This window comes from Oryzias melastigma, linkage group LG9 (genome assembly GCF_002922805.2).
Source record: "Oryzias melastigma strain HK-1 linkage group LG9, ASM292280v2, whole genome shotgun sequence".
NCBI lineage: Eukaryota > Metazoa > Chordata > Actinopteri > Beloniformes > Adrianichthyidae > Oryzias > Oryzias melastigma.
Window position 1 is genome coordinate 31,048,260 of NC_050520.1, and position 22,940 is coordinate 31,071,199.

General features: G+C 39.0%; 2 protein-coding genes across 3 annotated transcripts in view; both read right to left on the reverse strand.

The window, feature by feature from the left end:
• Positions 1-6,691, reverse strand: part of rab35b (RAB35, member RAS oncogene family b) — a 13,935-nt gene extending 7,244 nt beyond the window's left edge. Inside the window, exons 1-3 of one of the 2 annotated variants that reach the window (XM_024275860.2) lie at positions 6,236-6,683; positions 3,705-3,755; positions 3,479-3,602 (exon numbers count right to left, since the gene is read on the reverse strand). In XM_024275860.2, the coding sequence (XP_024131628.2) occupies positions 3,479-3,602; positions 3,705-3,755; positions 6,236-6,287 (227 nt within the window). In that variant the 5' untranslated portion in view covers positions 6,288-6,683. Of the gene's footprint in view, positions 1-3,478; positions 3,756-6,235 lie in introns of both variants that reach the window. The other variant, XM_036213703.1, reaches the window with a different exon arrangement.
• A 1,451-nt stretch (positions 6,692-8,142) lies between these two features.
• Positions 8,143-22,940, reverse strand: part of gcn1 (GCN1 activator of EIF2AK4) — a 34,669-nt gene continuing 19,871 nt past the window's right edge. The window contains exons 39-57 of the mRNA XM_024275109.2: positions 21,876-22,014; positions 21,603-21,799; positions 21,364-21,506; positions 21,169-21,286; positions 19,650-19,865; positions 19,360-19,524; positions 19,103-19,264; positions 18,933-19,025; positions 18,026-18,169; positions 16,560-16,829; positions 16,353-16,466; positions 13,428-13,658; positions 12,480-12,673; positions 11,902-12,016; positions 10,707-10,803; positions 10,392-10,540; positions 9,859-9,969; positions 8,844-9,065; positions 8,143-8,754 (exon numbers count right to left, since the gene is read on the reverse strand). Of these exons, the coding sequence (XP_024130877.1) occupies positions 8,629-8,754; positions 8,844-9,065; positions 9,859-9,969; positions 10,392-10,540; positions 10,707-10,803; positions 11,902-12,016; positions 12,480-12,673; positions 13,428-13,658; positions 16,353-16,466; positions 16,560-16,829; positions 18,026-18,169; positions 18,933-19,025; positions 19,103-19,264; positions 19,360-19,524; positions 19,650-19,865; positions 21,169-21,286; positions 21,364-21,506; positions 21,603-21,799; positions 21,876-22,014 (3,006 nt within the window). The 3' untranslated portion in view covers positions 8,143-8,628. The remainder of the gene's footprint in view (positions 8,755-8,843; positions 9,066-9,858; positions 9,970-10,391; positions 10,541-10,706; positions 10,804-11,901; positions 12,017-12,479; positions 12,674-13,427; positions 13,659-16,352; positions 16,467-16,559; positions 16,830-18,025; positions 18,170-18,932; positions 19,026-19,102; positions 19,265-19,359; positions 19,525-19,649; positions 19,866-21,168; positions 21,287-21,363; positions 21,507-21,602; positions 21,800-21,875; positions 22,015-22,940) is intronic.

The window sequence follows — 22,940 nt, forward strand, 5'->3', positions numbered from 1 at the left end:
ATGAATAATAAAAAGGCAGGAATATTATTCCAGAATAAATCAACTTAAACCTTAAATAACTTTCAATATTTTACTCTCCATAAAAATAGATTTTGTCAAGATAACATCATGGCCGTTAATAAAAATAAAATAAAATGATCTGGAGGGCCGGATAAAACTACCTGGCGGCCCAGATCCGGCCCCCGGGCTTTGACTTTGACACATGTGCTTTAAACTTACTAAAAATAAAGACAACAAAGATTAAACTTTTAATGAATCGTGCAGCCTCTGCCCTTCATTAGTTTCTGGAATTAAAACAAGATTAAATCAAATGAGAGAGAGATCAGGAATATACTTTCCATCAAACTAGTTTTGACAGATGCCCCGCCCCCCAAGATGACGTAACAATTTAATATCGATTTTATATATGAATGAATGAGTATATATAAAGGGTATATAGGGTCAAAGGTCACCTGTCAAAATGAGTTTGATGGAAAGTATATTCCTGATCTCTCTAATGAGGTCGGAATCTGAAACAAGGAACTATTTTTCACAAAAGATAAAGTTTATGTCTCACTGACTCAAATATAAAAAATGTGTTGGTGCTGAATGTTCACAACTTTGTTGAGCTTTACTACACTCTGACTCCATATAATATAAAGTAACGACTAGTCGACTATTAAATTAGTCATCAACTATTTTAATAGTTGATTTGTCGTCGATTAGTGACGGCCCTAATGCTGTCAAATCACTCTGTCAGTGTCGAAAATGCATCCTCTACTTTCTTAAAGTGATTGTACGGAGCGCTAAATTGAAACCCTCAAGCGAGCAAAGTTCACACAAAAAAAACGTTTTTTGAAAGTTTCTTTCAGCAAAAAAGGTAAAATGAGAAAACATAAGAGCCTTCCTCTTCAAAATAAAAGAAAGCTGCTGTTAGCAAAAAAAAAATCAGGAGTCTTTTCTTGAAATATGGATTATTTGCAACAGATTTTCCCACACACCATATTAAGAATGCATACTTTTCATGGTTCAGGATGCTGCTAATAAAGTTGCTCAAATGGTGGATTCAGGTTTAATATTATTTTTAGAAAATGCAAGCTTTTTTTATGTGTCGCACCTTAAAAGTTGGATGTGGCTGAAGTTAGCGTCTGACTTTTTTGTTTGTTTTATAGCTTCCACTTTGACAGTTTTGGGTTAGTGGAAAATCTTTATCAAATTTTAATGGTTCGCCCAACAAATCTAGTGTGTAAATAAAGTTGAAAGCAGCAGAAGATCTTCTACAGAAGATGAAGATAAACTTTACCCTCAAAAGTTAAAGGAAAAATGGAAGCTAAAAAAAGAAAAATGGAGGCCTTCTTCTCCTGGGCCGGCCCATGGCCTGAGAAAGGTTTGGGACCACTGATGTAAAGGACAATAAAAGTCTATCACAGCAGAGAATATCTTCTAAACGCACAGAGTTTCACTACAAACTGTTAAATAAATGCAACAGACGCTCTAAAGTTGGGATTCACTTCATTATGAATAATAAAAATATTATTCCAGAATAAATCAATTTAAACCTTAAATAACTTTCAGTATTTTACTCTCTATAAAAATATATTTTGTCAAAATTATACAAGTTAGAAATGAGCGCAAGATAACATCAGACTATTAGTAACAATAAAATAAAATGATCTGGAGGGCCGGATAGAATTACTCGGAGGGCCGGATCCGGCCCCCGGGCCTTGACTATGACGTGCTCTAAAGAGTTCAGCTATCCCCGTCAGCATTCCCTCCGAGCCGCTCGCTGTAAAAGTTTGGGATGCTTCATCTGTCTCGCCTTCTTCTGTTGTGTTAGTTAATGCAATCCTGTTGCTAAGCACTCACTGAGAGTTTATGGAGAGAGCTGCAGAGTGACTAAAAATATTCATATTAACAACAGACTCAAAGTCAAAGACCCAAACAGCACTCATTCCAGCAGTACGAGTGACCATTTCACTTCTCACATAGCGAGTATGATTTAATATTATATCTAATATTTTCCACAGTATATCCCATAGACATGCCTTAGAATCTCAATAATCTATGAAACTTAAGACTTTTTTTCAGATTTTAGAATATTTTTTACATCTTTTTTTTCTACCCAACATTGAAAAACTGTGAGGTTTGAGTGTAAAGATCTAATAATCTGGACCGCTCTGCCCGATAACTGAAGGCAGCCGTGTTTTAATGGTAACAAACATCTGGCCTTTTATGAGCAGAAACTACCTCCTCTGTAACGCTCCTGAGCACAGAACATTTGTGTTATGGCAGAAATGGTTCAGTCTGCTGATGGGTCTTTTACAAAGTCACTTCCTCTTTTACGCGGTAGGGGGGCCACGATTAGACGACTAATTGACTATTAAAATAGTTCACAACTAATTTAATATTCGATTATTCCATACTTTATATTAGATGGAGTCAGAGTGTTGTAAAGTTGAAAGTTATAACAGCATTCTGCTAGCTTTTTGAACTATTTTTTTCATTTATTAAGTTTTTTTTGGCTATTTTGGAGCTTAGCTAATATTTTAGCTGCATGCTAGCTAGTTTGGCTAATTTAATATTTTTTCAGTTTTTAGGTTATTTTGGAGATTAACTAATATTTCCGCTACATGCTAGTTATTTTGGCTAATTTAGACTTTTTTCTTAGGTTATTTTGGAGTTTGGCTACTGTTCCAACTGCATGTTAGCTGTTTTGGCTAATTTAGGATTTTTTTCAGTTTTTTAAGGCTAATTTGAAGTTTATTTAATATTTTAGCAGCATGCTAGCTATTTTGGCTAATTTAGGATTTTTTTGTTTTTAGGCTATTTTGGAGTTTTGACAATATTTCAGCAGATTTAGCTAATTAAGATTTTTTTTTGTATTTTAGGCTGTTTGGCTTTTAGCAAATATTTTAGCTACATGTTAGCTGTTTTGGCAAACTTAGGCTTTTTTGGTATTTAATATTTTAGCTGGCTACCATCTTCAGTGTTTTCAGCTATCCGCTTCAGCATTTTTGGCAATCAATTTCAGCATCTTCAGCAGCCAAACTCAGCTTACATCATTCACACTAGCATTATTTCAGGTAATGCTATATATCTAGATTTCAGTCAGTTTAAAGCTAATGATTGTTAAGATGAATGCTTTACATCCACTTTGTGTATGGCCTGATTAGACAACTAATCAGAAAAAATAATCGGTGAATAGTGGACTGTTTAATCGTTTGCAGCAGCACTATTAGGGGGTAAACATTAATGTTGGCAACATAAGCTGCTGGAAAACTTTGATAAAAAGACACACATCTGCTGCCCCCATGTAGGAGCCTCCCTTCTACATCTGTAATTAGAAAAGGGAGGGAAAAACACCCAGTTTCACAGTAGAAAAAAAAATGACTGGCTGTAGACGTCAGCTGACTGTTCATACGAAAGCCAATCCAAAGACCTCAGAGCTTTACCTGATTTTAACTCTGATAACATAAAGGTTAAGAGTCAATCTACGTACGTGGAGGTGATGGTGCGAAAGCGCTCCTGCCCCGCTGTGTCCCAGATCTGCAGCTTCACCTTCTCCCCGTTGATCTCCACCGTCCGGATCTTAAAGTCTACACCGATCGTGGTGATATAACTACCTGTAGAACAGTAATATAAGAACCACAACAACCAAAAAGGTTTACTAAGAAGCAGTCGTAATGTCGAAAGCCTTGAGTCACAGCCGAGACGGAGCCACACACCTGAAAATGTATTGTCTGCAAATCGCAGGAGGAGACTGCTCTTCCCCACTCCTGCAAAGGAAACATGCACAGGAAGAGGTTTCAGTATGACATAAAGACACGCCATTACTACAAACATTTTTCTACAGGATCTGACTTTAACCTGTCAAACAAAACCTCACATTACTTTCTGAAGTTTTAGGGGATTTTACAAGCCACCATATAATCTACCTACAACATTTTAAGGCATCCAAGTGTGGGAACATCAACAGTGCTCTAATCCTTATGCATATAAGGCCTGATTTTCCCAGTTTTTGAGGAATTTAGATTTTAAAAAAAAAGTCACATTACACTTTATTGAAAGAAAAATGCAAAAGCAGAACAGGCTCAATCAGGCGGAAAGATGCTCGTCAAAACAGCAAATACAAACATACCGGTAACATAAAAAGAGACAAAGGTGGAAGTAAAGATTGATAGTTTTTGGTCAGAGGTTCAAGCATCTCTTTTAGTGTCATTATCAGATGATTTTTCTTTGGTCCCAATATAGAAGATTCCTGTGATCTCCACTCTGCAAAGTTTTATTTGAACAAATAATAACCAGACTGCAGAGCAGGAGGAACTCTCGTTCGCTCTCCAAACCAAAAATCACAGTCATGAGAAACACTCGATGTAACGGAACCGGACAATATTAAAACACCTTTTACAGCCACGAGTTTCTGTATGTTTTCACATGTGGCAGATTTTTAAGCCACAGATGTTACAATAATGATCGATGTTCAAAATCCCTCCAACATAAGGTAGTTTATAGGAAAAGCAGCAGTGTATTTGTGTATGGCTACTAACCAAAACTACCTAAAGAAAACAAATAAACAAAGCCCACAAACTAAGACTACCAAGATCCAACCCCAAACTAAAATAACAACACCCAGCAGTGTCAGACTGCTGAGGACAAAGAGGGAAAAATGAACAAAAATAAATAAAAAGAAAAATAAAGTAGAATATTTTTTTAAGTAAGGATTATGGAATTAGCATTTATTTAATTTAGATTAGTTACATTTATAAATTGATGTCTGAGGTTCACATAGATGATAAACTATGTAGGTTTTTACATCCTGTTGACCTGAAGACGTCTTGTTTGATCAACTCTACCTCCAGAATGCACAGATTTTATATGCAAAGAAAACTTTGGTAAAAAGTTTGATCTTTTATGAGTTAAAAGCACATATCTTATGCTGCACAACATTGGTTACTAGCTGCACTGAGAAAACCTTGTTTGGCACAAAGCGTCTTTTATTTTGAAAATAAATTATTTGTGCTTCTGTTAAACATAAAAAAACTTTAGAGATGCTGGGTTCTTTTTTGTGTTTTTGCTTTTGTTTATACCAAAAAACAGACATAATTCTTATTTATTTAAAAAAAAAATAAGATAATCAATGTAAATCCAAATTTCTTAAAGGCTAAAGTAAGACTCTGCAGCTCGTTCTAGGGTTTGATCAGTAGAAAACGAGCCCAAATGGATCTTTGACTGTTAAAAGTTGCCGATCCTGTCCTAACGCTGTAGGTGCAGAAGGTGAGAACATCTTTCCCAGATGATGCCTGTATGGCAGCTGAGGGCACACTGGCCTCTGTGTTCATCACACTGACCGCCCAGCTGATGGAGCAGCAGTGCCAGGACTGGAGCTGTCAATGAAAGCAAAGAGGACTGCTCACAAAGACTTCCAATTAGTCCTGATGTAGGGTCGAATGGGAAAAGTCACTTTTTGTTCGTTTTACTAGAAGGGGAGCAATTTACACCGGCCCCCAGCATTATCTATGGCCGTGAGACTGAGGTTTGCATTATAAGAAAAGGAATTAAAAACATCATATTGAAGCTGAACATATTTGTGGCACCAGTTGAAACTAACCACTTTGTTAGTCTCACTTCAGCTTGGAACCAGCGTCTGCAGTGCAGCAATCCTCCTTTATGGAGGAGCTGAGACTTTCGTGTTAGCAAGCTAGCTACCCGACAAAATTCATTGCAAAGGCTTCACCTAAATGAGTGAACGTGGCTTACTTTTAAAATATTTTCTAAGCAAACTAACTTCTAAGGGAACCGATTATGTGGAGTGGTTTTCCACCGTACCAAGTTTGAAATCGTGACATTAGCCTAGCTACAAGTTAGCCAACATTTTAGCTACGGTGAAAATAAACAAGCAGCAAAATAAGGGACTTCTTGTTCATATGAGTGTGTGAGAACCGGAGTAAACTTAGAATAAAAATATGTCGACAAACAAGCGGGAAAAATTAAATATTTCATAGCATGAATATCTGTAGGCGGTATCCGGCCTGATCGGCTGACATGCCCTGTCCGGACACACAACCTCCGCCCTGTCACCGGCTCAGAAATATGGCGGCTGTTTCTCTCATATTGATTTCTTCATATAAATAAAACGAGACAGATGTAGCAGATTGTGTCACATTTTCGCATTTCTGTTTCCCTTCCCGTTTAAGCGGAATCTCCAAAAATCCCGACAAGGCCTACTTCCCGTGTCGCATCCCCGGCGTCGCCTTACCGCTGTCACCGATGATGAGCAGCTTGAAGAGGTAATCGTAGTCTCTGGCCATGCCGGTAGCTAGTAGTAGCTCACCCCCGCCTTGTGCCGCTTCTTCCTTTGATTAGCTGCACCACTCCTCAAGTTTGTAAACAATTCAACTACCCCCGGTATAAAACAAACCGGCCACTATCAATGCATGAAGCTATTAGCCCCCCGAGCCGGCGGCGTTCTTTTTCCTCGGGGTTTCGCGGCGTCAGCAACCCTCTCACTCCGCTGCAAACAGCCGGAAACTCCGCTTCCTTCTCTGGTAGAGCTGCACCCAAGTATGACCCAGCCCCACTGCGCAGGCCCCAGACACAGCGCCACCGTCACAGCCCACTGATGAGCGCAGGTTACACCGCGGAGGAGCCGCGGGGGGCTGGAGGCTGCAGGAAGGTCAGCCAGGTTTAACACAGTACAAAACCCCTCCAGAGCTCTGATTGTGTCTAACTTTACTCCAGCAAGACAAAGATTGGGGTTATCAGTTTCACCAACAGGAATATTTGTATATTTGAAAGACCCAAACCAATGTAAATTGTATTTTTAACATGTTTTTGTAGCATTTTTTTCATGATGGAGAACATATAATGGAAAATTAATATTAAAACTGCGTTTCTGAGTTTTTCTTTAGTGTCAATGTCAAGGCCCGGGGGCCAGATCCAGCCCTCCAGGTAATTATATCCATCTCCAGATAATTTTACTTTATTCTTATTAATGGCCTAATGTTATTTTGCTCTCACTTCTAACGTTTATAATTAAAAAAAAAGAATATTTATGGAGGGTAAAATATTGAAAGTTATTTAAGGTTTAATTGATATTAAACCTTAAATAACCTAAAATTAATAATATTCCTGCCTTTTTTTCATAATTATGCTAAAAAGCTTTAACATTTTAAAAATTGGCACTCTGCTAGCTTTTTGGACTATTTTGGCTTTTACTAAGATTGTTTAAGGCTATTTTGGAGTTTAGCTAATAATTCAGCAACGTGCTAGCTGTTTTGGCTAGTCTAAGATTTTCTTTTTCATTTTTTTAGGCTGTTTTGGAGTTAGGCTGATATTTACATGTTAGCTGTTTTGTCTAATTTGTGTTTTTTCATTTTTTTATAGGATATTTTGAAGTTTATTTTTTCAGCTACATGCTAGCGGTTATGGCTAACCTAAGTTTTTGTTTAATGTTTTTTTTCAGGCTAGTTTGGCATTTAGCTAATAATTTAGGTGGGCATAAACTTAAGCGTTTTTCAGCGATCAGCTTACAGCATTCACACTAGCTTTATCACAGATAATGCTATATATCTAGTTTGTAATTATGTTAAAAAAGTTATGTTTTTAAAGTTTTAAAAACGTAGTTTTAGAGTGTTCAATAAATGTTTATCCTGTTCGGCCTGCAACATTGACGTTCTGGATTTTGGCCCCTTGAGTTGTGCTCTTATTGTTATGAATCAGGGGCAGACAAACTCCAATCTGCATTCAACAAGCTCCCTGCTCCTCTTCATTCCTGTGCATCCACTTGCAGACAAATAGATTTGTGTTCGTCTTTGTTTTCCTCTGAGCTGGAATCTGGATCAGAACTTAATAGCTCCAAGATTGCTCGACATTTTTGTTGCACCGGTAATGTTAGGTTGGGGTTCTGAGGTGCTGTCAGCCAGTGGGAGAGAGTGTAAACGAAGGGATGATGGGAAATTAGGGCCGGCTTTCTCCGCACCACTAGACCCACCCACAACTCAGCAGCAAATTTCAAATAAATTAATTGTTAATAAATTAACAAATTAGCATAATCATAATTATGACCCGTGGGAACACTTTAAAAATAATCCAAATGATCATACAGGGACTTTAAAAAGCCTAGAGAGACCTGCAGCATAGACTGAAGAAAACCATTATTCCACATACTTTTGTGAATGTTTTTTTATTATTTTGCATTACTTTGTACAACTGTATCATTGATAACAATGATTGTTGTTTAACGGGTTTCTTTCCCCAAACAACTGTCACACACAAATAAAAGTTAGAAATGGGAGTTGTTTCATGACATAAGCATCCCAAATGTTGAGTTTTTTGGTAAAACAGGTAGCAAAACACTTAAGTATCAAAACAGATTTGGCATTGTGGCTGTCAAATAAAGTTCAGTACAGGAAAACAGCCTGTACATGAGAGGGGAACAAAAACTAAAAAGAAATTGGGCCTAAGAGCCTTTAAAATGATGGTGTGAAGTGGAGAAAGAAAATAAATCTGGTATGTGTGAAGATCACAGCAAACAAAGCTCATCTCCTAACAAGCCCACACAGGGCAGAATGAGCTCGTCCGCCGAGTGTGTCTGAGGACGTCGACCTTCTGTCGACCTGGGCAAGTTTGATTTCATGGGTAATTCCCGCCTCATGTCAGAATGGTGTCGTCGACTTCTTCATTGGAGTCTGGAAGGCTGGCGATTTTCTTTAGTGAGCGGCGGTGACATTCCGACAGCAGATCATTACTCGCAGAGTCCAGAATGGCAGTGACACTCTGACGTGAGAGAGAGGAAAAAAAAGTCAAACAATTAGAAATCTGAAAATGACAGGTTTTAAAAAGGAGTGTTTAAATGGAGGCCTCACTTGTAATGTCTCCTCCCCGTGGCGAAGTCTCAGCAGGTTGACGATGGTGTGTTCGCTCTGAGCTCTGACTGTCGTGTTCTTGTCCTTGGTGTTGTCCAGAAGAACTTTCAGCAGAGGCTTAATGAGACCGGCTTCCATGGAGGGTGTTGACGGCTCTTTGAAAACCCACCATAGCATCCGCTCTGACACCAGTCTGATGTCACTAGACTGATTCTGCAGACACTGTAGAGTAACAGAGAGAACGCGTCACAATTCAAGCCTACATCCACAAAATGTGCCACCTAAGGCGTGAGGATGAAACTCAATCACACAAGGGGCCAAAATACAAAACACAGCTTAGGTTGTGGGCCAAACCAGATTAATATTTATTGAACACACTAAAACAACATTTTTAAAACTGAAACTTTTAGTACAATTGTGAACTAGATATATAGCATTACCTGCGATAATCCTAGTGTGAATGCTGTAAGCTGAATTTGGCTGCTGAAGATGCTAGTGCTGATAGCTGAAAACGCTGAAGCTGATAGCTAGCTAAAATATTAGCTAAATGCTGAATTAGCCTAAAAATCTAATAAAAAAACTTAGGTGCAGCATGTAGCTGAAAAAAATAGTTTAACTTAAAAATAGCCTAAACAAAATGAAAAAAAGCCAAAAATTTGGTTAGCATAAAACAGCTAACATGTAAATATTAGCCAAACCCCAAAAGACCCTGAAAAAATGAAAAAAAAAAAACAAAATAAGCCAATACAGCTAGCACATGGCTGAAATATTAGCTAAACCATTAAACCACTTAAATATATCCAATAAAAACAGAACAAAATTCAACATACAGAATAGAGTGTCTCTACATTTGACAAACATTAACACAACCAGCAAAGATTTAAGATCAGAAAATTCTATTAATGTGTAACTAAATATGTCAACAATTGTTTGACAAGTCCCATGCAATTACTGGTGCATGTTCCAATGTAATTATGATATACCTATAACCAGATTAAAACCATGCGCGACTCACCTTAACAAACTGTGTGATGATGCGTTGAGAGATACTGCTGCCTCCTTCCACTCTGAGGTGATGTCTCATCAGGTAACCTAAGCCTCTGATCCCACTTGTTGCAATAGGAATCTAGAGGAGGAATCAATAGTGCAGATGACAGGTTATTGACCCACGGTGCAAGAGGAAATGAAATGTACACGGAAAAAACTGCTTATAATACCAAAGTTTATTGATTTCTGTTGAGAATCTGGTTTACATCAACTTGTATCCTCATAATGCAAAACAAATATTTTTTGTTACTTTAGCTTAACAGAATGAGAACAAACATGAGGATTTGTCAAATTTATAATGTATAAAAGTATCAAAATTTGATGTGTTTGTTTAAAAAAGAAAAAAATGTGGCTCTGAGAGTTGCCATGTGACTTCCAGAGACAGCAGTGAGCCAACGCTTCCAGTCAAACCCTAGAAACATGTAAATCCTCATTGAAACCACAGTGCATTTTCACAGACACTGCTTCCCTCAGAGGCCTGCGTCTGCTTTCAGTGCTCACCCTGTCAGCTGTGGCGTTGGCCAAAATGGTTTCCATCACAGTATCGCAGTATTCTTTCCCACAAAGCTTTTCTGGAGCCGACTTGACGGCTATGGCCAGGGCCAGGCTGCGGCCATGACGGACCATCCAGTCTACACCGGACACGTCCCCTGAGGAGAGGAGGACAGGTGTTAGCTTATGACACTCCGTGTTTACTGTAGAATCAAAGAAAAACGATTTTTAGATCATGACATGCAAAATAAAAAAAAAAAAAGGAGATTGATTTGTGCACAATTAGGGAAATTGGATGTGATTGAGTTGCATATAAATACAAACCTAAGACATGCTGAAGTAATACACTCTTAAGCTCCTCCTCTGACAGGAAAGCGCACAGCTCACCAACACATCCGGCCGACGCCATTCGGGTTGCGTCCTGTGCACACACACACACATTGGTGTGCCAGAGAGCAAATAGGTTTTGTGTCATTTATTCTCAAAGTGATATGAAGTCTCAAAACCACCTTTTCAGAAAAACCACATCCTCTGTCTGAGTTCCGCTTCACAACTGCGACTACAGACAACACTTCACCTCCAAGCTTTCCTCTAAGGCAGAGGTGTCAAACTCAATCGCACAAGGGCCCAAAATCCAAAAAATATCTTAGGTCACTGCTGAACAGGATAAACATTCATTGAACACTCTAAAACTACTTTTTTAAAACTTTAAAACCGTAACTTTTTAACATAGTTAAGAACTAGATACATAGCATTACCTGCAATAATGCTAGTGAGAATGCTGTAAGATGAATTTGGCTGCTGAAGATGCTAATGATGATAGCTGAAAATGCTGAAATTGGTAGCTAAGACACCAAAGCTGATAGCTGAAAACATTGAAGGTGATAGCCAGCTAAAATGTTAGCAAAATGCCAAATTAGCTTAAAATAAAAAAAAAAACCTTGGCTAGCCAAAGCAGCTAGCGTGTAGCTGAAAAAAATAGATTAACTTCAAAATATCCTGAAAAACTGAAAAAAAGCCTAAATTAGCCCAAACAGCTAGCATGCAGCTGAAAAAATAAATAAACTTCAAAATGTCATAAAATTATTCCAAAAAGCTAGCAGAATGTCATTTTTTTTTTATTTTAAAACCGCAACTTTTTAATAGAAATATAAATAATAAAAATCAGGAATATTATTCTAGAATAAATCAACTTAAACCTTACATAACTTTTAATATTTTACTGTCCATAAAAATATATTTAGCCAAAATTACACAAGTTAGAAATAAGCACAAGGTAACATCAGGCCATTAATAATAAAATAAAATGATCTGGATGGCCGGATAGAATTACCCTGAGGGCCGGATCCGGCCCCCGGGCCTCGACTTTGACACGTGCGCTCTAAGTGCTCATGCGTGTACACCTTGTTTGCTCAGTAAACTCTTAATGAATTTTGAAATGATTGCAGGCCGGTGAGGTGGAACACTGGGTGTGATGCCACAGATTCTTAGTTTCGCTTAATGTTGCAAGGCGTCATACCTCGTCGTGTCCCAACATGCCGAGCAATGTGGTGGTGATAGTTTTGCGGATAGCGGGGTCCACCTTTGATCCGGCCCCCTGGATGACGAACCTTAAGGCTTGCAGCATAGTCTCTCTGTGAACAAACACATGAAAATGTCCATCTCTAAAACCATCAGACTTTATGAACAGATGAAAAGACAAAACATTTTTAAAATCTTTTTAGCATTCGAGTCTCATCATGTCAATAGATCTGTTTCCATTGGAATTTCATTTGAACCAATTGTTTTTTTCAAACCATAAAGAAGAAGAAGACATAGAAAACATTGGAATGTTTGTGCTCTCTAGTGGATACATGATGTAATGGAGGCACTATTTTATTCTAACCCAAACACATTAGTTATGTCTGTGCTGGCAGCTGTTATTTATCAGAGAACATGTGCAAATATGAACACATTCCTGTCCTCTAAACCTTGCTCCATTCTCTAAGTTAATATGTCTACTTGCTATTTTTTTCCTTCCCACACTACTGACACAAAAGGCCAGAGTTGACTTGAACATTACCATTGCAACAGTTGAGATGACTCATGGCCTTTTACCTGACTCCAGAGTCCTCTGCGTTGCGTATGGCAGAGAGCTGCTCGGTGAAGAGCGGGTCAACCTTGGTGTGGATGGACACCAGCTGACCCAGAGCCTCTGCGGCCTTCAGTCTCACCGCACGGCTGGAATCCTGCAGGGCCTTCAGGAAGGTGGTTTGGAGCTGTGGCAAAAAGGGCTTGAGCACAATACCCACCTGGAGGACAGGAAGCATTTTTGTCATTACCTGAGCTGGTTTCCCTTAGATCAGAGGTGTCAAACTCAATCACACAAGGGGCCAAAATCCAAAACACACCTGAGGTCACGGGCCGAACCGGATAAACATTTATTGAACACTCTAAAACTACATTTTTAAAACTTTAAAACTGCAATTTTTTTTTACATAATTATGAACTAGATATATAGCATTACCTGTGATAATACTAGTGTGAATGCTGTAAGCTGAATTTGGCCGCTGAAGATGATAGCTGAAAATGCTGAAGCTGATAGCCAGCTAAAATATTAGCTTAATGCCAAATTAGCCTAGAAAACCAAAAAATAACTTTGGTCTGCCAAAACAGCTAGCATGTAGCTGAAAAAAATAGATACGTTTAAAATAGACAAAAAAACTGAAAAAACGCCTAAATTAGCCAAAGCAGCTAGCGTGTAAATATTAGCAAAACTCCAAACAGTCCAAAAAGCTAGCAGAATGTCAATTTTTAAAACTTTAAAACTGTAACTTTTTAACATAATTATTAATCATAACAATGCAGGAATATTATTCCAGAATAAATCAACTTAAACCTTAAATAACTTTCATTATTTTACTCTCTATAAAAACATATTTTTTCAAAATTATACAAATAATCTCAAGATAACATTGGCCCATTAATAAGTCCGGATCCGGCCCCAGGGCCTTGACTTTGACACGTGTGCTTCAGACATTCGGCTCCACAGCTGCAGATACGGACCTTTGCCAGCAGCAGAGTGAGAGTCTCGAGCAGAGCGGTCTTCACTGTCCAGGCAAAACGGTCTCCCAGGATACGAATGAGGGGTCCAGTGATGTTGACCACAGATGGCCGTAAGGCCTCAGCAGAGGTCAGCTTGATGACGCCCCCTAACGCTTTGGCGGCCTCTTCTTTCTGCTCAGGGCTGCCGGAGAGCACGCCCTCTCTCAGGACAGGGAGGATGCAGGACACACCCTACCCAAGGACAGGACAGAAAAATGAATCCCCTCAGAAATACTCAATCCATCGACATTTCATATTTATACAAGTTTTTCTATTTATGAGTTATCATGAAAGCAGCGAGAAGAAAATAAAAATAAAGTCGCAAGCGGCTTTGCATGACCCAAAGATGCTAACCAACCGCCCCTTTGCCCCGCCCTCTCTGGACGAGCAGCTGTGACATGCTCCTTCTGCTCAGGGCTGACAGGAGAAAACTTTTTTTTACAAAATAGTGCCTTTCTGTTAGCTGTGTCTCCATAGCAACCATTTAAGTTTTGGGTCACCTAGGGGTGACAGACCGGTTTATGTAATTTTTAGAAGAATCTGCAAAAGTAAACTCCAGGATTTCCTCGGCAACAGAATTTTTTCGTAAACCACGGCCACATTCTCAATATGTTCATATTGTGTGTCACATCATTTTGCTCAGCTTCAGCCAATTATTTGTGTTTTAAAATTTTCAGAATATTCTGTAAAAAAAAGTCACAGAGGAAATAACACTTTTGCGAGCTCGCCACGCTAACGCCGTTCAAAATCTACAGATTTTAAAACCAACATTTTCACCTAACTAGCTTCCATGTGAAGCTCAAAGAGTTAAGAGGCGACAGATTCAAATATGCAGGAGGGGGTTCTTTTTGGACCTCTTCCTGAGGTCAAAGGTCAATAAGACTTCAGCTGTGACTGAAGACTTAATCTGGTGAGTAATTTTGTAAGGATCGCTCAAAAGTTTCAATTCCCGTTTGTGAAAAAAAAGTGAAAATCGGTAAACTTTGCTAAAACATGGTTGCCATAAGTAGGTCATGTGGCTATCTCATAATAGTTTTAAAACATCCTATTTTGGAGAGTTTTTGAGTGAAATTTTTGCTCAAAGAAAAAAGAATTGCTTAAACCCAAGTCTGCAACCTGTGGCCCTATGGTTAAAGAAAAATACAAAACTTTTAGTTTAAAAAGTCCCTGTAAAGTTAGAAAAAAAGCTAAAATAACTTATCACTCTGGGAGCCTCCAAAGCACAGTACCCATAGAGGTTCAATAATCGAGAACTAAACATTTTGACAAATTCCAGTGTTTCAATTGTGCCTCGTGGTTCAAAAACATACAGTTAATTAGCTCTGTTTTAATTTTAGATGGTTAGATTTATGAATTTCTCGCAAAGAAACACCACAAATGCTTAAATATATCTATTTATTTTTTTAATTGGGGGCATTACACTACCTACCACTATGGATGTCCCGATCCGATCACGTGATTGAAAACTCGATCGAAATCGGGCTTCGTTGTCCATTTAGGATCGGATATTTAATTTGTTCTCATTATGATCAGCGCTTCATATTTCAATCTTATTATTCCAGATAAATACTCCACTAGAAATCTGGATGTCATGAACAGATCACAAAATGTTATTCTCAGAAAACGCAGCAGAAAACGGCAGCAGCTCAAGCATAAGGCTAATGTAAACAGTTCAATCAAGCTAGCTAGCCGATCACGGATTCAGACTTCCGGGATCAATAAGTCTTTTGAAAACGCTTCAAACTGACAGCAGGTGTCTCTAAACAACAACATCTAAAGGTATTCCAACAGAAAAAGACAGAGTTTTTTTTCTTTTTAATGTGAAGCTCTTCATGCTGCATACAGACGGCTACACAGCAGCTGCTAACTGCTACATGCTAGCGCCGTGATTTAACTCCTTAGGACCCCAGCTGTCTTTTGATATGCCTGTTTTATTTATCTGACAGAGAAATAACAGTTAAGAAAATTAACTACTGTGGTAATAAAACTGAAAATGTGATGTCTTAAGAACTTAAAAAGAAGCACATAATCTTAAAAAACAAACAAAAAACTAATAAATTAAAACTAATAATGACATCAGCTATTCATGAACACTCATTATCAAATTCATGCTAAAACAAAATCATAATTTATTTTTTAGAATTTTAAATGAGGACAGGAATTACATTTGGTCAAAAATGTTCAATATCTCTAAAGATGTTAAAGCTAAAGTCACTAAACTTTATCACATGAATAATTATCACTTGTATAACAAGAAAATTGTCATTTTCCACTGTTTTATATTTGCTGTATTTTTACTTGTTTATTAAAGCTCTTCACAGAAGTGTTTTATTTAAGTTTTTAATGATAAAATAAGGTTAATGAAATATAAATAAGGGACAACACAAATCTGTTTCTTCAATTTATTCATGTTTTAAATGTCTTATAAAAGTATCGGATTGGGACTCGATATCGGCAGATACACAAAATCAGATGACTCGGAATCGGATCGGGCCCAAAAAAACCTGATCGGGACATCCCTACCTACCACTAGATTTGGACCATTGAGATGATCCTATGTGACACAGGAACTCTTTTATTTTGAAAGGAAGTCTTGTGAAGCTCTGTTAAAAGTTATAAGCTGTTTTATATATAGGAAAAAAAAGTCTATTTTCTCTTTAAATTTGTTCTATTAATGACTAAAATAATAGTTTGATATTTCTCCTAAAAACAACATAAATACAAAGTCTTATTTTCCTAAAGGATGTGTGGCTCCTACTAGGCTGTGTTCAGTGAGAAATGAACCCAAATGGCTCTTTTAGTGTTTACGTCTGCAGACCTCTGACCTAAACAATCTGATACTTGCAGTCCAAGACCATAATTATTGAGAATGTTTTCATGCTTTACCTTCTTAGGCAAACAAAAACCAGGAAGATGTTGACCCTTCACGTCTGCAGTTATTGATCTGATGTCTCGATGGAGGTCGTCGATTAAAGCCAGCTGGCTGCTAGCATCCAGTTTCTGCAGAGCAAAGAAGGTTCAACAACTTTTGCTGCTTTATTTACATCACAAGTTGCATTAACAGTCTTAAATCTGACTGATTGATGAGCACACCTTAGTGATGGAGTTGATGGTGTCCCAGCTCTGGGACAAGACCTCTGGGTTGGAGTCGTTCAGAAGGCGGATGAGTCCTGACAGCAGGGTGCGAGTGTGACTGCTGTAATCAAGACGGGTGCGCGCAAAGTACGCGTTGAGTATGGTGACAGCAGCCTGTCTGAGACCGGGGTCGGCTCCTCGAGTGGCCTCCAGCAGGTCTTCTATGATGATCCGCTGACCCACCTCGTCTTCCACCGAGAGGATCACTGTCTGGCAACTGCAGAGTTCCTGCATTCATCAGGACACAGAAGGGAATTCAGAGGCAACATTTACAAACAAGCGACGACTCAAGTTCTTCAGTGAATCAAACATTTTTAGATTGTCAGTAAAGTTGTAAAAGCCGCAGCAGATCTGCACAAAAAAGTAATAACATATAATTAGTATAAAATTCCAGTCATGAAGCTTGTTTTACCAGGGCTTTTATTGTTATCTAAATGATAAAGAACACATTAAAAGAAATGGTAGAATACTTTAGAAAGTTTAGTGAACTGGTGCTGAATTAGTTAACCAACTAAGACAGAAGAAACCAATTACATGAAGCTGATCATTCTTTCTAAAGAAGGATACAAGTTTCAAAGGTAACAACAGATAAGTAAGGCTTGGTTGGTAAAATCGATCTGAATCGATCTAAGCCTATTTGATCAAAAATTGGTCCATTTATGTAGAGATTGAACACATAATGCTAAAAATAAATGCTAGCTTGATGCTAACCCATAATGGTATTTCCCATAGGACAACTAATGCTAACGCACGGTTGATGTAAACATTCATTGCTGACTAAATGAACATCTTTATAAACTCACAGGGATGAATTTTCCAAACTTTTTCAGGGAAATATTTTTTTAAAGAAACATTTGTGGTCTAAAACAGTTTTTGCCCACACTTTCTTCTTCTTCAGGAATAAGGTGTAATGCTATAACGTGATCGACACCTAGTGGCCAAACTGAAACTTCCTCCAGGAGAAGCAGAACAATTGTTGGAGCTTCTCTGTTTGAGAATCCATGTATGATATTAACAATCTCATTACTATATCACTAATACATTTAACAGTATGAGAACTGTATCAGATTAATATGAATATCTTCATAACATATACATAGATTATCAATGTATTTTTCCAAACAAATATGTAAAACCGTGTAAACTCAAAATTGAATTGAGAGGATCAGAAGAATCGAGAAATCAAAAAAAAAAAAAAATGTGGATCAAATTGATGTAGGCTCTCGAATTGATTCTGGAGCTTACTGGCGATACCCAGCCCAAGTACTGTATTATTCAGAATGTAAGCTGTGGTTTTTGCATAATTTGGCCAGGGGTGTGACTTATACTCCAGTCAGACTTGCATTGATTTTTCCTCTTTATAATGCATTTTTTTAGCTGCAGAAACTTACTCTCTGAAGGTAATTAAAGGATAATTGCCATACCTGAGCTTCCTCCTCTGTTCCCAGTTTTCCTTTAAGGGAGGAGAGCAGAGCCGGCAGGATGACCCCGAGGTGACGGGTCAGAGCATCTCCAGCCACAGCTGAGAGGAAGGCCAGCACTCGGGTGCTCACCGGCGGGGCGGTCAGCTGTTGAGCACACAGACAGTCGCTTTAAACAAAATAGAGACTCTAAATCAGGAGTGTCAAACTCAATCGCACAAGGGGCCAAAATCCAAAACACACCAAATGTTGCAGGTCGGACAGGATAAACATTTAACGAACAAAATAAAACTTCATTTTTTAAACTTTAAAACCCTAACTATTTTAAGATAATTATGAACTAGATATACAGCATTACCTGTGATAATTTTAGTGTAAATGCTGTAAGCTGAATTTGACCGCTGAAGATGCTGAAATTGATAGCTCAAAAAATGCTGAAACTGAAAGCTGAAAATGCTGAAGCTAATAGCCAGGTAAAAGTTTTAGCTAAATCCAAAATTGGCATATAAAAAAAAAATGTAGGTTAGCCAAAACAGCTAACATTTAGCTGAAATTTTAGCTAAACTCAAAATAGCCTAAATAAATCTCAGTAAATGCCAAAATAGTCCTTAAAGCTAGCAGAATGCCATTTTTAAAACGTTAAAACCGTAACTTTTTAACATAATAATGAATAATAAAAAGGCAGGAATATTATTCCAGAATGAATCATCTTAAACCTTAAATAACTTTCAATATTTTACTCTCCATAAAAATATTTTTTGTCAAAACTATAAAAGTTAGAAATGAGCACAAGATAACATCGGGTCATTAATAACAGTAAAATAAAAGGATCTGGAGGGCCGGATCTGGCCCCCGGGCCTCAACTCGGACACACGTGCTCTAAATGTTAGAATGTATTCTGATGTTTCACCTTTGGAACCAGGTATGGCAGCACAGAGCGACTCTTCACTGCCATAACTTGCTTCAGGCCATCCAAAGCATACTCGGCCATGTCTTCATCGTCCTGCAGAAACAGTTACAGGCTGAGTTTGGAACGATTTTCCGTTACATTTGGATGCATTTGTGTCTTTGGTGTCTCACCAGCTGTTTGAGAAGTGTGGGCAGGATGTCATCCAGTGCCTGGTGACCGATGGTGGCGTGGAGCTGCTCAAAGGTTTTGGCTGCAGCCTCCCGGACTTCTTCCAGGGGGTCGCAGAGAGCCTTTCTCACAGTGGGAACCAGGGACTCCGAGAAGACGAGCACCTGCAGAACCATCAGGACAAAAGAGTTTCAATGGATTACGTCCTAAAGAGACACCTGCTGAGATGTGCTGATGGTGCAGCCTCCGAGTGACTCACTGCATCTTTGCTGGTGGACTTCATGATCTCACTGAGACCAATGCAGACACCTTGCCTCTCATCACTCTTATCGGAGCGCAGCCCGTCCTCCAGGATGGGAATGATCTCAGGGAGAATCTTCTCACCCAGTTTCCTCACCAGATCCCCCAGAGTCCTAGCAGCAATCTGATATCATGTAAAAGACAGGATTTTTTTTATTTCTTTATGGGCTCCTTCACACCAGTGGAGCGAAAATGAAACTGCTAAGTAGGGATTTAAAAACACTGCTCTTCCTAAATCTACAGTTGTACCGTTCTCTTGTCTGGACATGTTGAAGCCAGGAAGCCCAGCAGGAGGCTGAACAGGGTAGGGAGGATCTCTCTCAGGGTTCTGGGGGTGTTGGTAACCACGATCTTCCACACGTGAAGAGAAGCTTGGCGAACCACCAGCTGCGTGTCAGAGCGGCCCATGTAGAGGCCGGAGAGCACACGGTTGCGCCGCTCTGCGCCCAGAGCAGAAATTATAGCCTGAAAGAGGAGAGAACAGATCAGATCTCTCAGTCTTTTGTTAAGTCCAATTAAATCACATGTGTCAAAGTCAAGGATAATTCTATGATTTTTTATTAATTGTTATTAATGGCCCGATATTATCTTTAGCTCATTTCTAACTTGTATCACTTTGACAAAATACATTCTTATGGTTAGTAAAATAATTAAAGTTATTTAAGGTTTAAGTTGATTTATTCTGGAATAATATTCCTGCATTTTATTTTTCATAATTATGCTAAAAATTTATGGTTTTAAAGTTTTATATTACTAAGATTTTTTAGGCTGTTTTGGAGTCTAGCTAATATTTCAGCTACATGCTAGCTGCTTTGGCTAATTGAGGCCTTTTTTAAATATATTTTTTAAGTTGTTTTGGTGTTTAACTAATATTTTAGCTAGCTATCAGCTTCAGTGATTTCAGCTTCAGCATCTTCAGCTATCAGCACTAGCATCTTCAGCGGCCAAATTCATCTTACAGCATTCACACTAGTATTATCACAGGTAATGCTATATATCTAGTTCATAATTGTGTTAAAAAGTTATGGTTTTAAAGTTTTAAAAAAGTAGCTTTAGAGTGTTCATTAAATGTTTATCCTGTTCGGTCCGCGACCTAATGTGTGTTTTGGATTGTGGCCCCTTGTGTGATTGAGTTCAACACCCCTGAATTAAATATAAGTTGTTCACTTGCTGTTTTGTGGTCTTACTTTTTCACACATTTTTCTCAATGCAGTTTTACTTTTCTTTTTAACAGCGTACTGAATTCTGCGTCCTGATTCAAACTCATTCGTCCCGTGTCCCCTGTAAAACATGTGTTCAGTTTCCCTCTTCTGCATAAATCTTCAATTTGAATTCAATTTACATTCGACAATTTAGAAAAATTAATTCAATTCAAAATTACAATATGAAAAATTACAATTTAATATGAAACTTAAAAAAAAAAATAATAAAAACAAAATCATTTGCATTTTAAATTGTCAAGGGTTTTTGATGTCATTTAAATGTTAAAGCATTTTGCAATTTACTACACAATATTTAAAAAATATATTTTAATACATGTTTTTCTTTAAAATGCATTTTAAAGCAACTCAAAATCATTACATTGTAAAATGTCCTGTTTCATAATTGAAAATAGATTGCAAAAGAGTCCCCCCCGCCCCTACCTGTAATGTTTTTTTCTGTTTGCACAGCATTGTGCTTTATCTGGGCCAAAATTCAATTTAAAATGCAAACTGTCAGATTAATGAGGCTATTGCATGACTCCTTTTTCAGAAAAATGTTTTCTCACTTTGTTGGATGCTGCGGTTCCAAAGTTGTCATCCTCTGAGGCCGTTTCTGTGGTCATCTTTCCCGTGACTCCAGAGATGTGGAACAGAAGGTCTCCCAGCAGCTGTACGGAGCTGAACCTACAGACATGCACACAGAGTTAGCCAATAGCAGATGAATCAAACTGCTGGGACATGGCTGCTCTCTAAGATCCGACCTGATCCTCCACAGGTCATCAAACAGGCCTTGTTCCAGCTCTGGAAGCAGCAGAGCAATAGCGGTCTCTGCATACATGCTGATGATTCTCTGGCCGGCTCGCAGTGCTGTGTCTCTCACGTATTCGTTCTCATCAGCCAAGGCCTGAGCGACCACAAAGAGAACTAATGAGCCACAGTCAAACGGGGTCACCACATTGAGACAGAGTGAGTGCAGAAATTCAGTCTGAGCTGCTGGTACCTTCAGAATGCAAGGGATGATGGGTCCAACATAAGGAGTGAACTTATCTCCAAAGGTCAGAGGCAGGTAGATGAACATCATGATGTATCCGTCTCTGACGTGAGAAGCAATGTCCACCTTGCTGGCGGTCTGCACGACATCCGGCATCAGCTTGTCCAGCTTCTCAACTCCCAGTCCGGCCATCACCTCAGCCAGACCTGAGGGGATCATCAAAACCGACGGTCACTTGATGACCGTTGCTAAGCTCAAAGGATCTAAAGGAGAGGAACTGACCCTGTGCAGCTCCAGAGCGATCTACGGAGCTCTGCTCAGATGCCAGCGTCTCCATGAGCCAGGGCAGCAGGTCGTCAAAGCAGGACTCTCCCATCCCTTTAACCATGGCCCCCAGGGCTTTGGCAGAGACTGTCCGCACCTGCACAGGAGGGAGGGAGGGAGGTCCAGTTTCAAACATCCATCACTCCTGACATTTGATTATACCTGACTAGTGCTGCCACAATCCATTATTTTAATAGTCAACTAATCACAGATGATTTTTTTTAGATTACCATATTTTCATGACCACAGGGCGCACTGGGTTATGGGGCGCAGTTTCACTTACTGGTGCTTTTTCTGTATTTAACAAATACATAAGGCGCTCTTGACCATAGGGCGCAGGCGTGGTAAAACTAGGGTTGGTCACCGAAGTTTGATTCCACGCAGAAACACTAATGATTCACGCAGCTCTACCCAAACCACTGCAAACAGTGCAGCAGTTCATTGAAGTTCATTGGTCTTTGGACATGTCAATCATTTCTACTTTCTTCAGTACTGTGAAGTTTTAGCCAATCCCTTTACTTTTCCTGCTATAGTGGGCGGGTTCATATAAAGCAGCTGTTGAGGCGAGCACGAGAGCGCGTGCCGCGTAGCGCTTGAAAGTCTGACTTCATTTCACAGCAGATCACAGAGTTTGACAGGTGCAGCATCGCATCAGCCAATCAGGAACTCAGCTTTTTGCACAGGCTGTTTTCAGTGACCCGATCCGAAATAAAGAAGTAAAATACGAATCCGTTACAACTGTCTTTGTCCTGTTTCAGCGCGGCGGTTCTGTCTGCAGACAGACAGACATCCTCCCTTCAGCGGTGTCTGCTCGCTCCACACGCCGTGGGAGAGACAGGTGCTGCATGGGGCGGGGAGGGCGGGTAACCTGCTTGGCTCTCCTGATCTGTGATGTTTTGTTTATGTTTGTCGAGACAAACATGAAACATGATTAAAAAAAGTCCCTATTTTTCCTCCTCTAGGGGTTAATGCAGGACAGCCTTTATCTCAATCACAGAAACAGCTGAAGCGCCCCCTCACAAG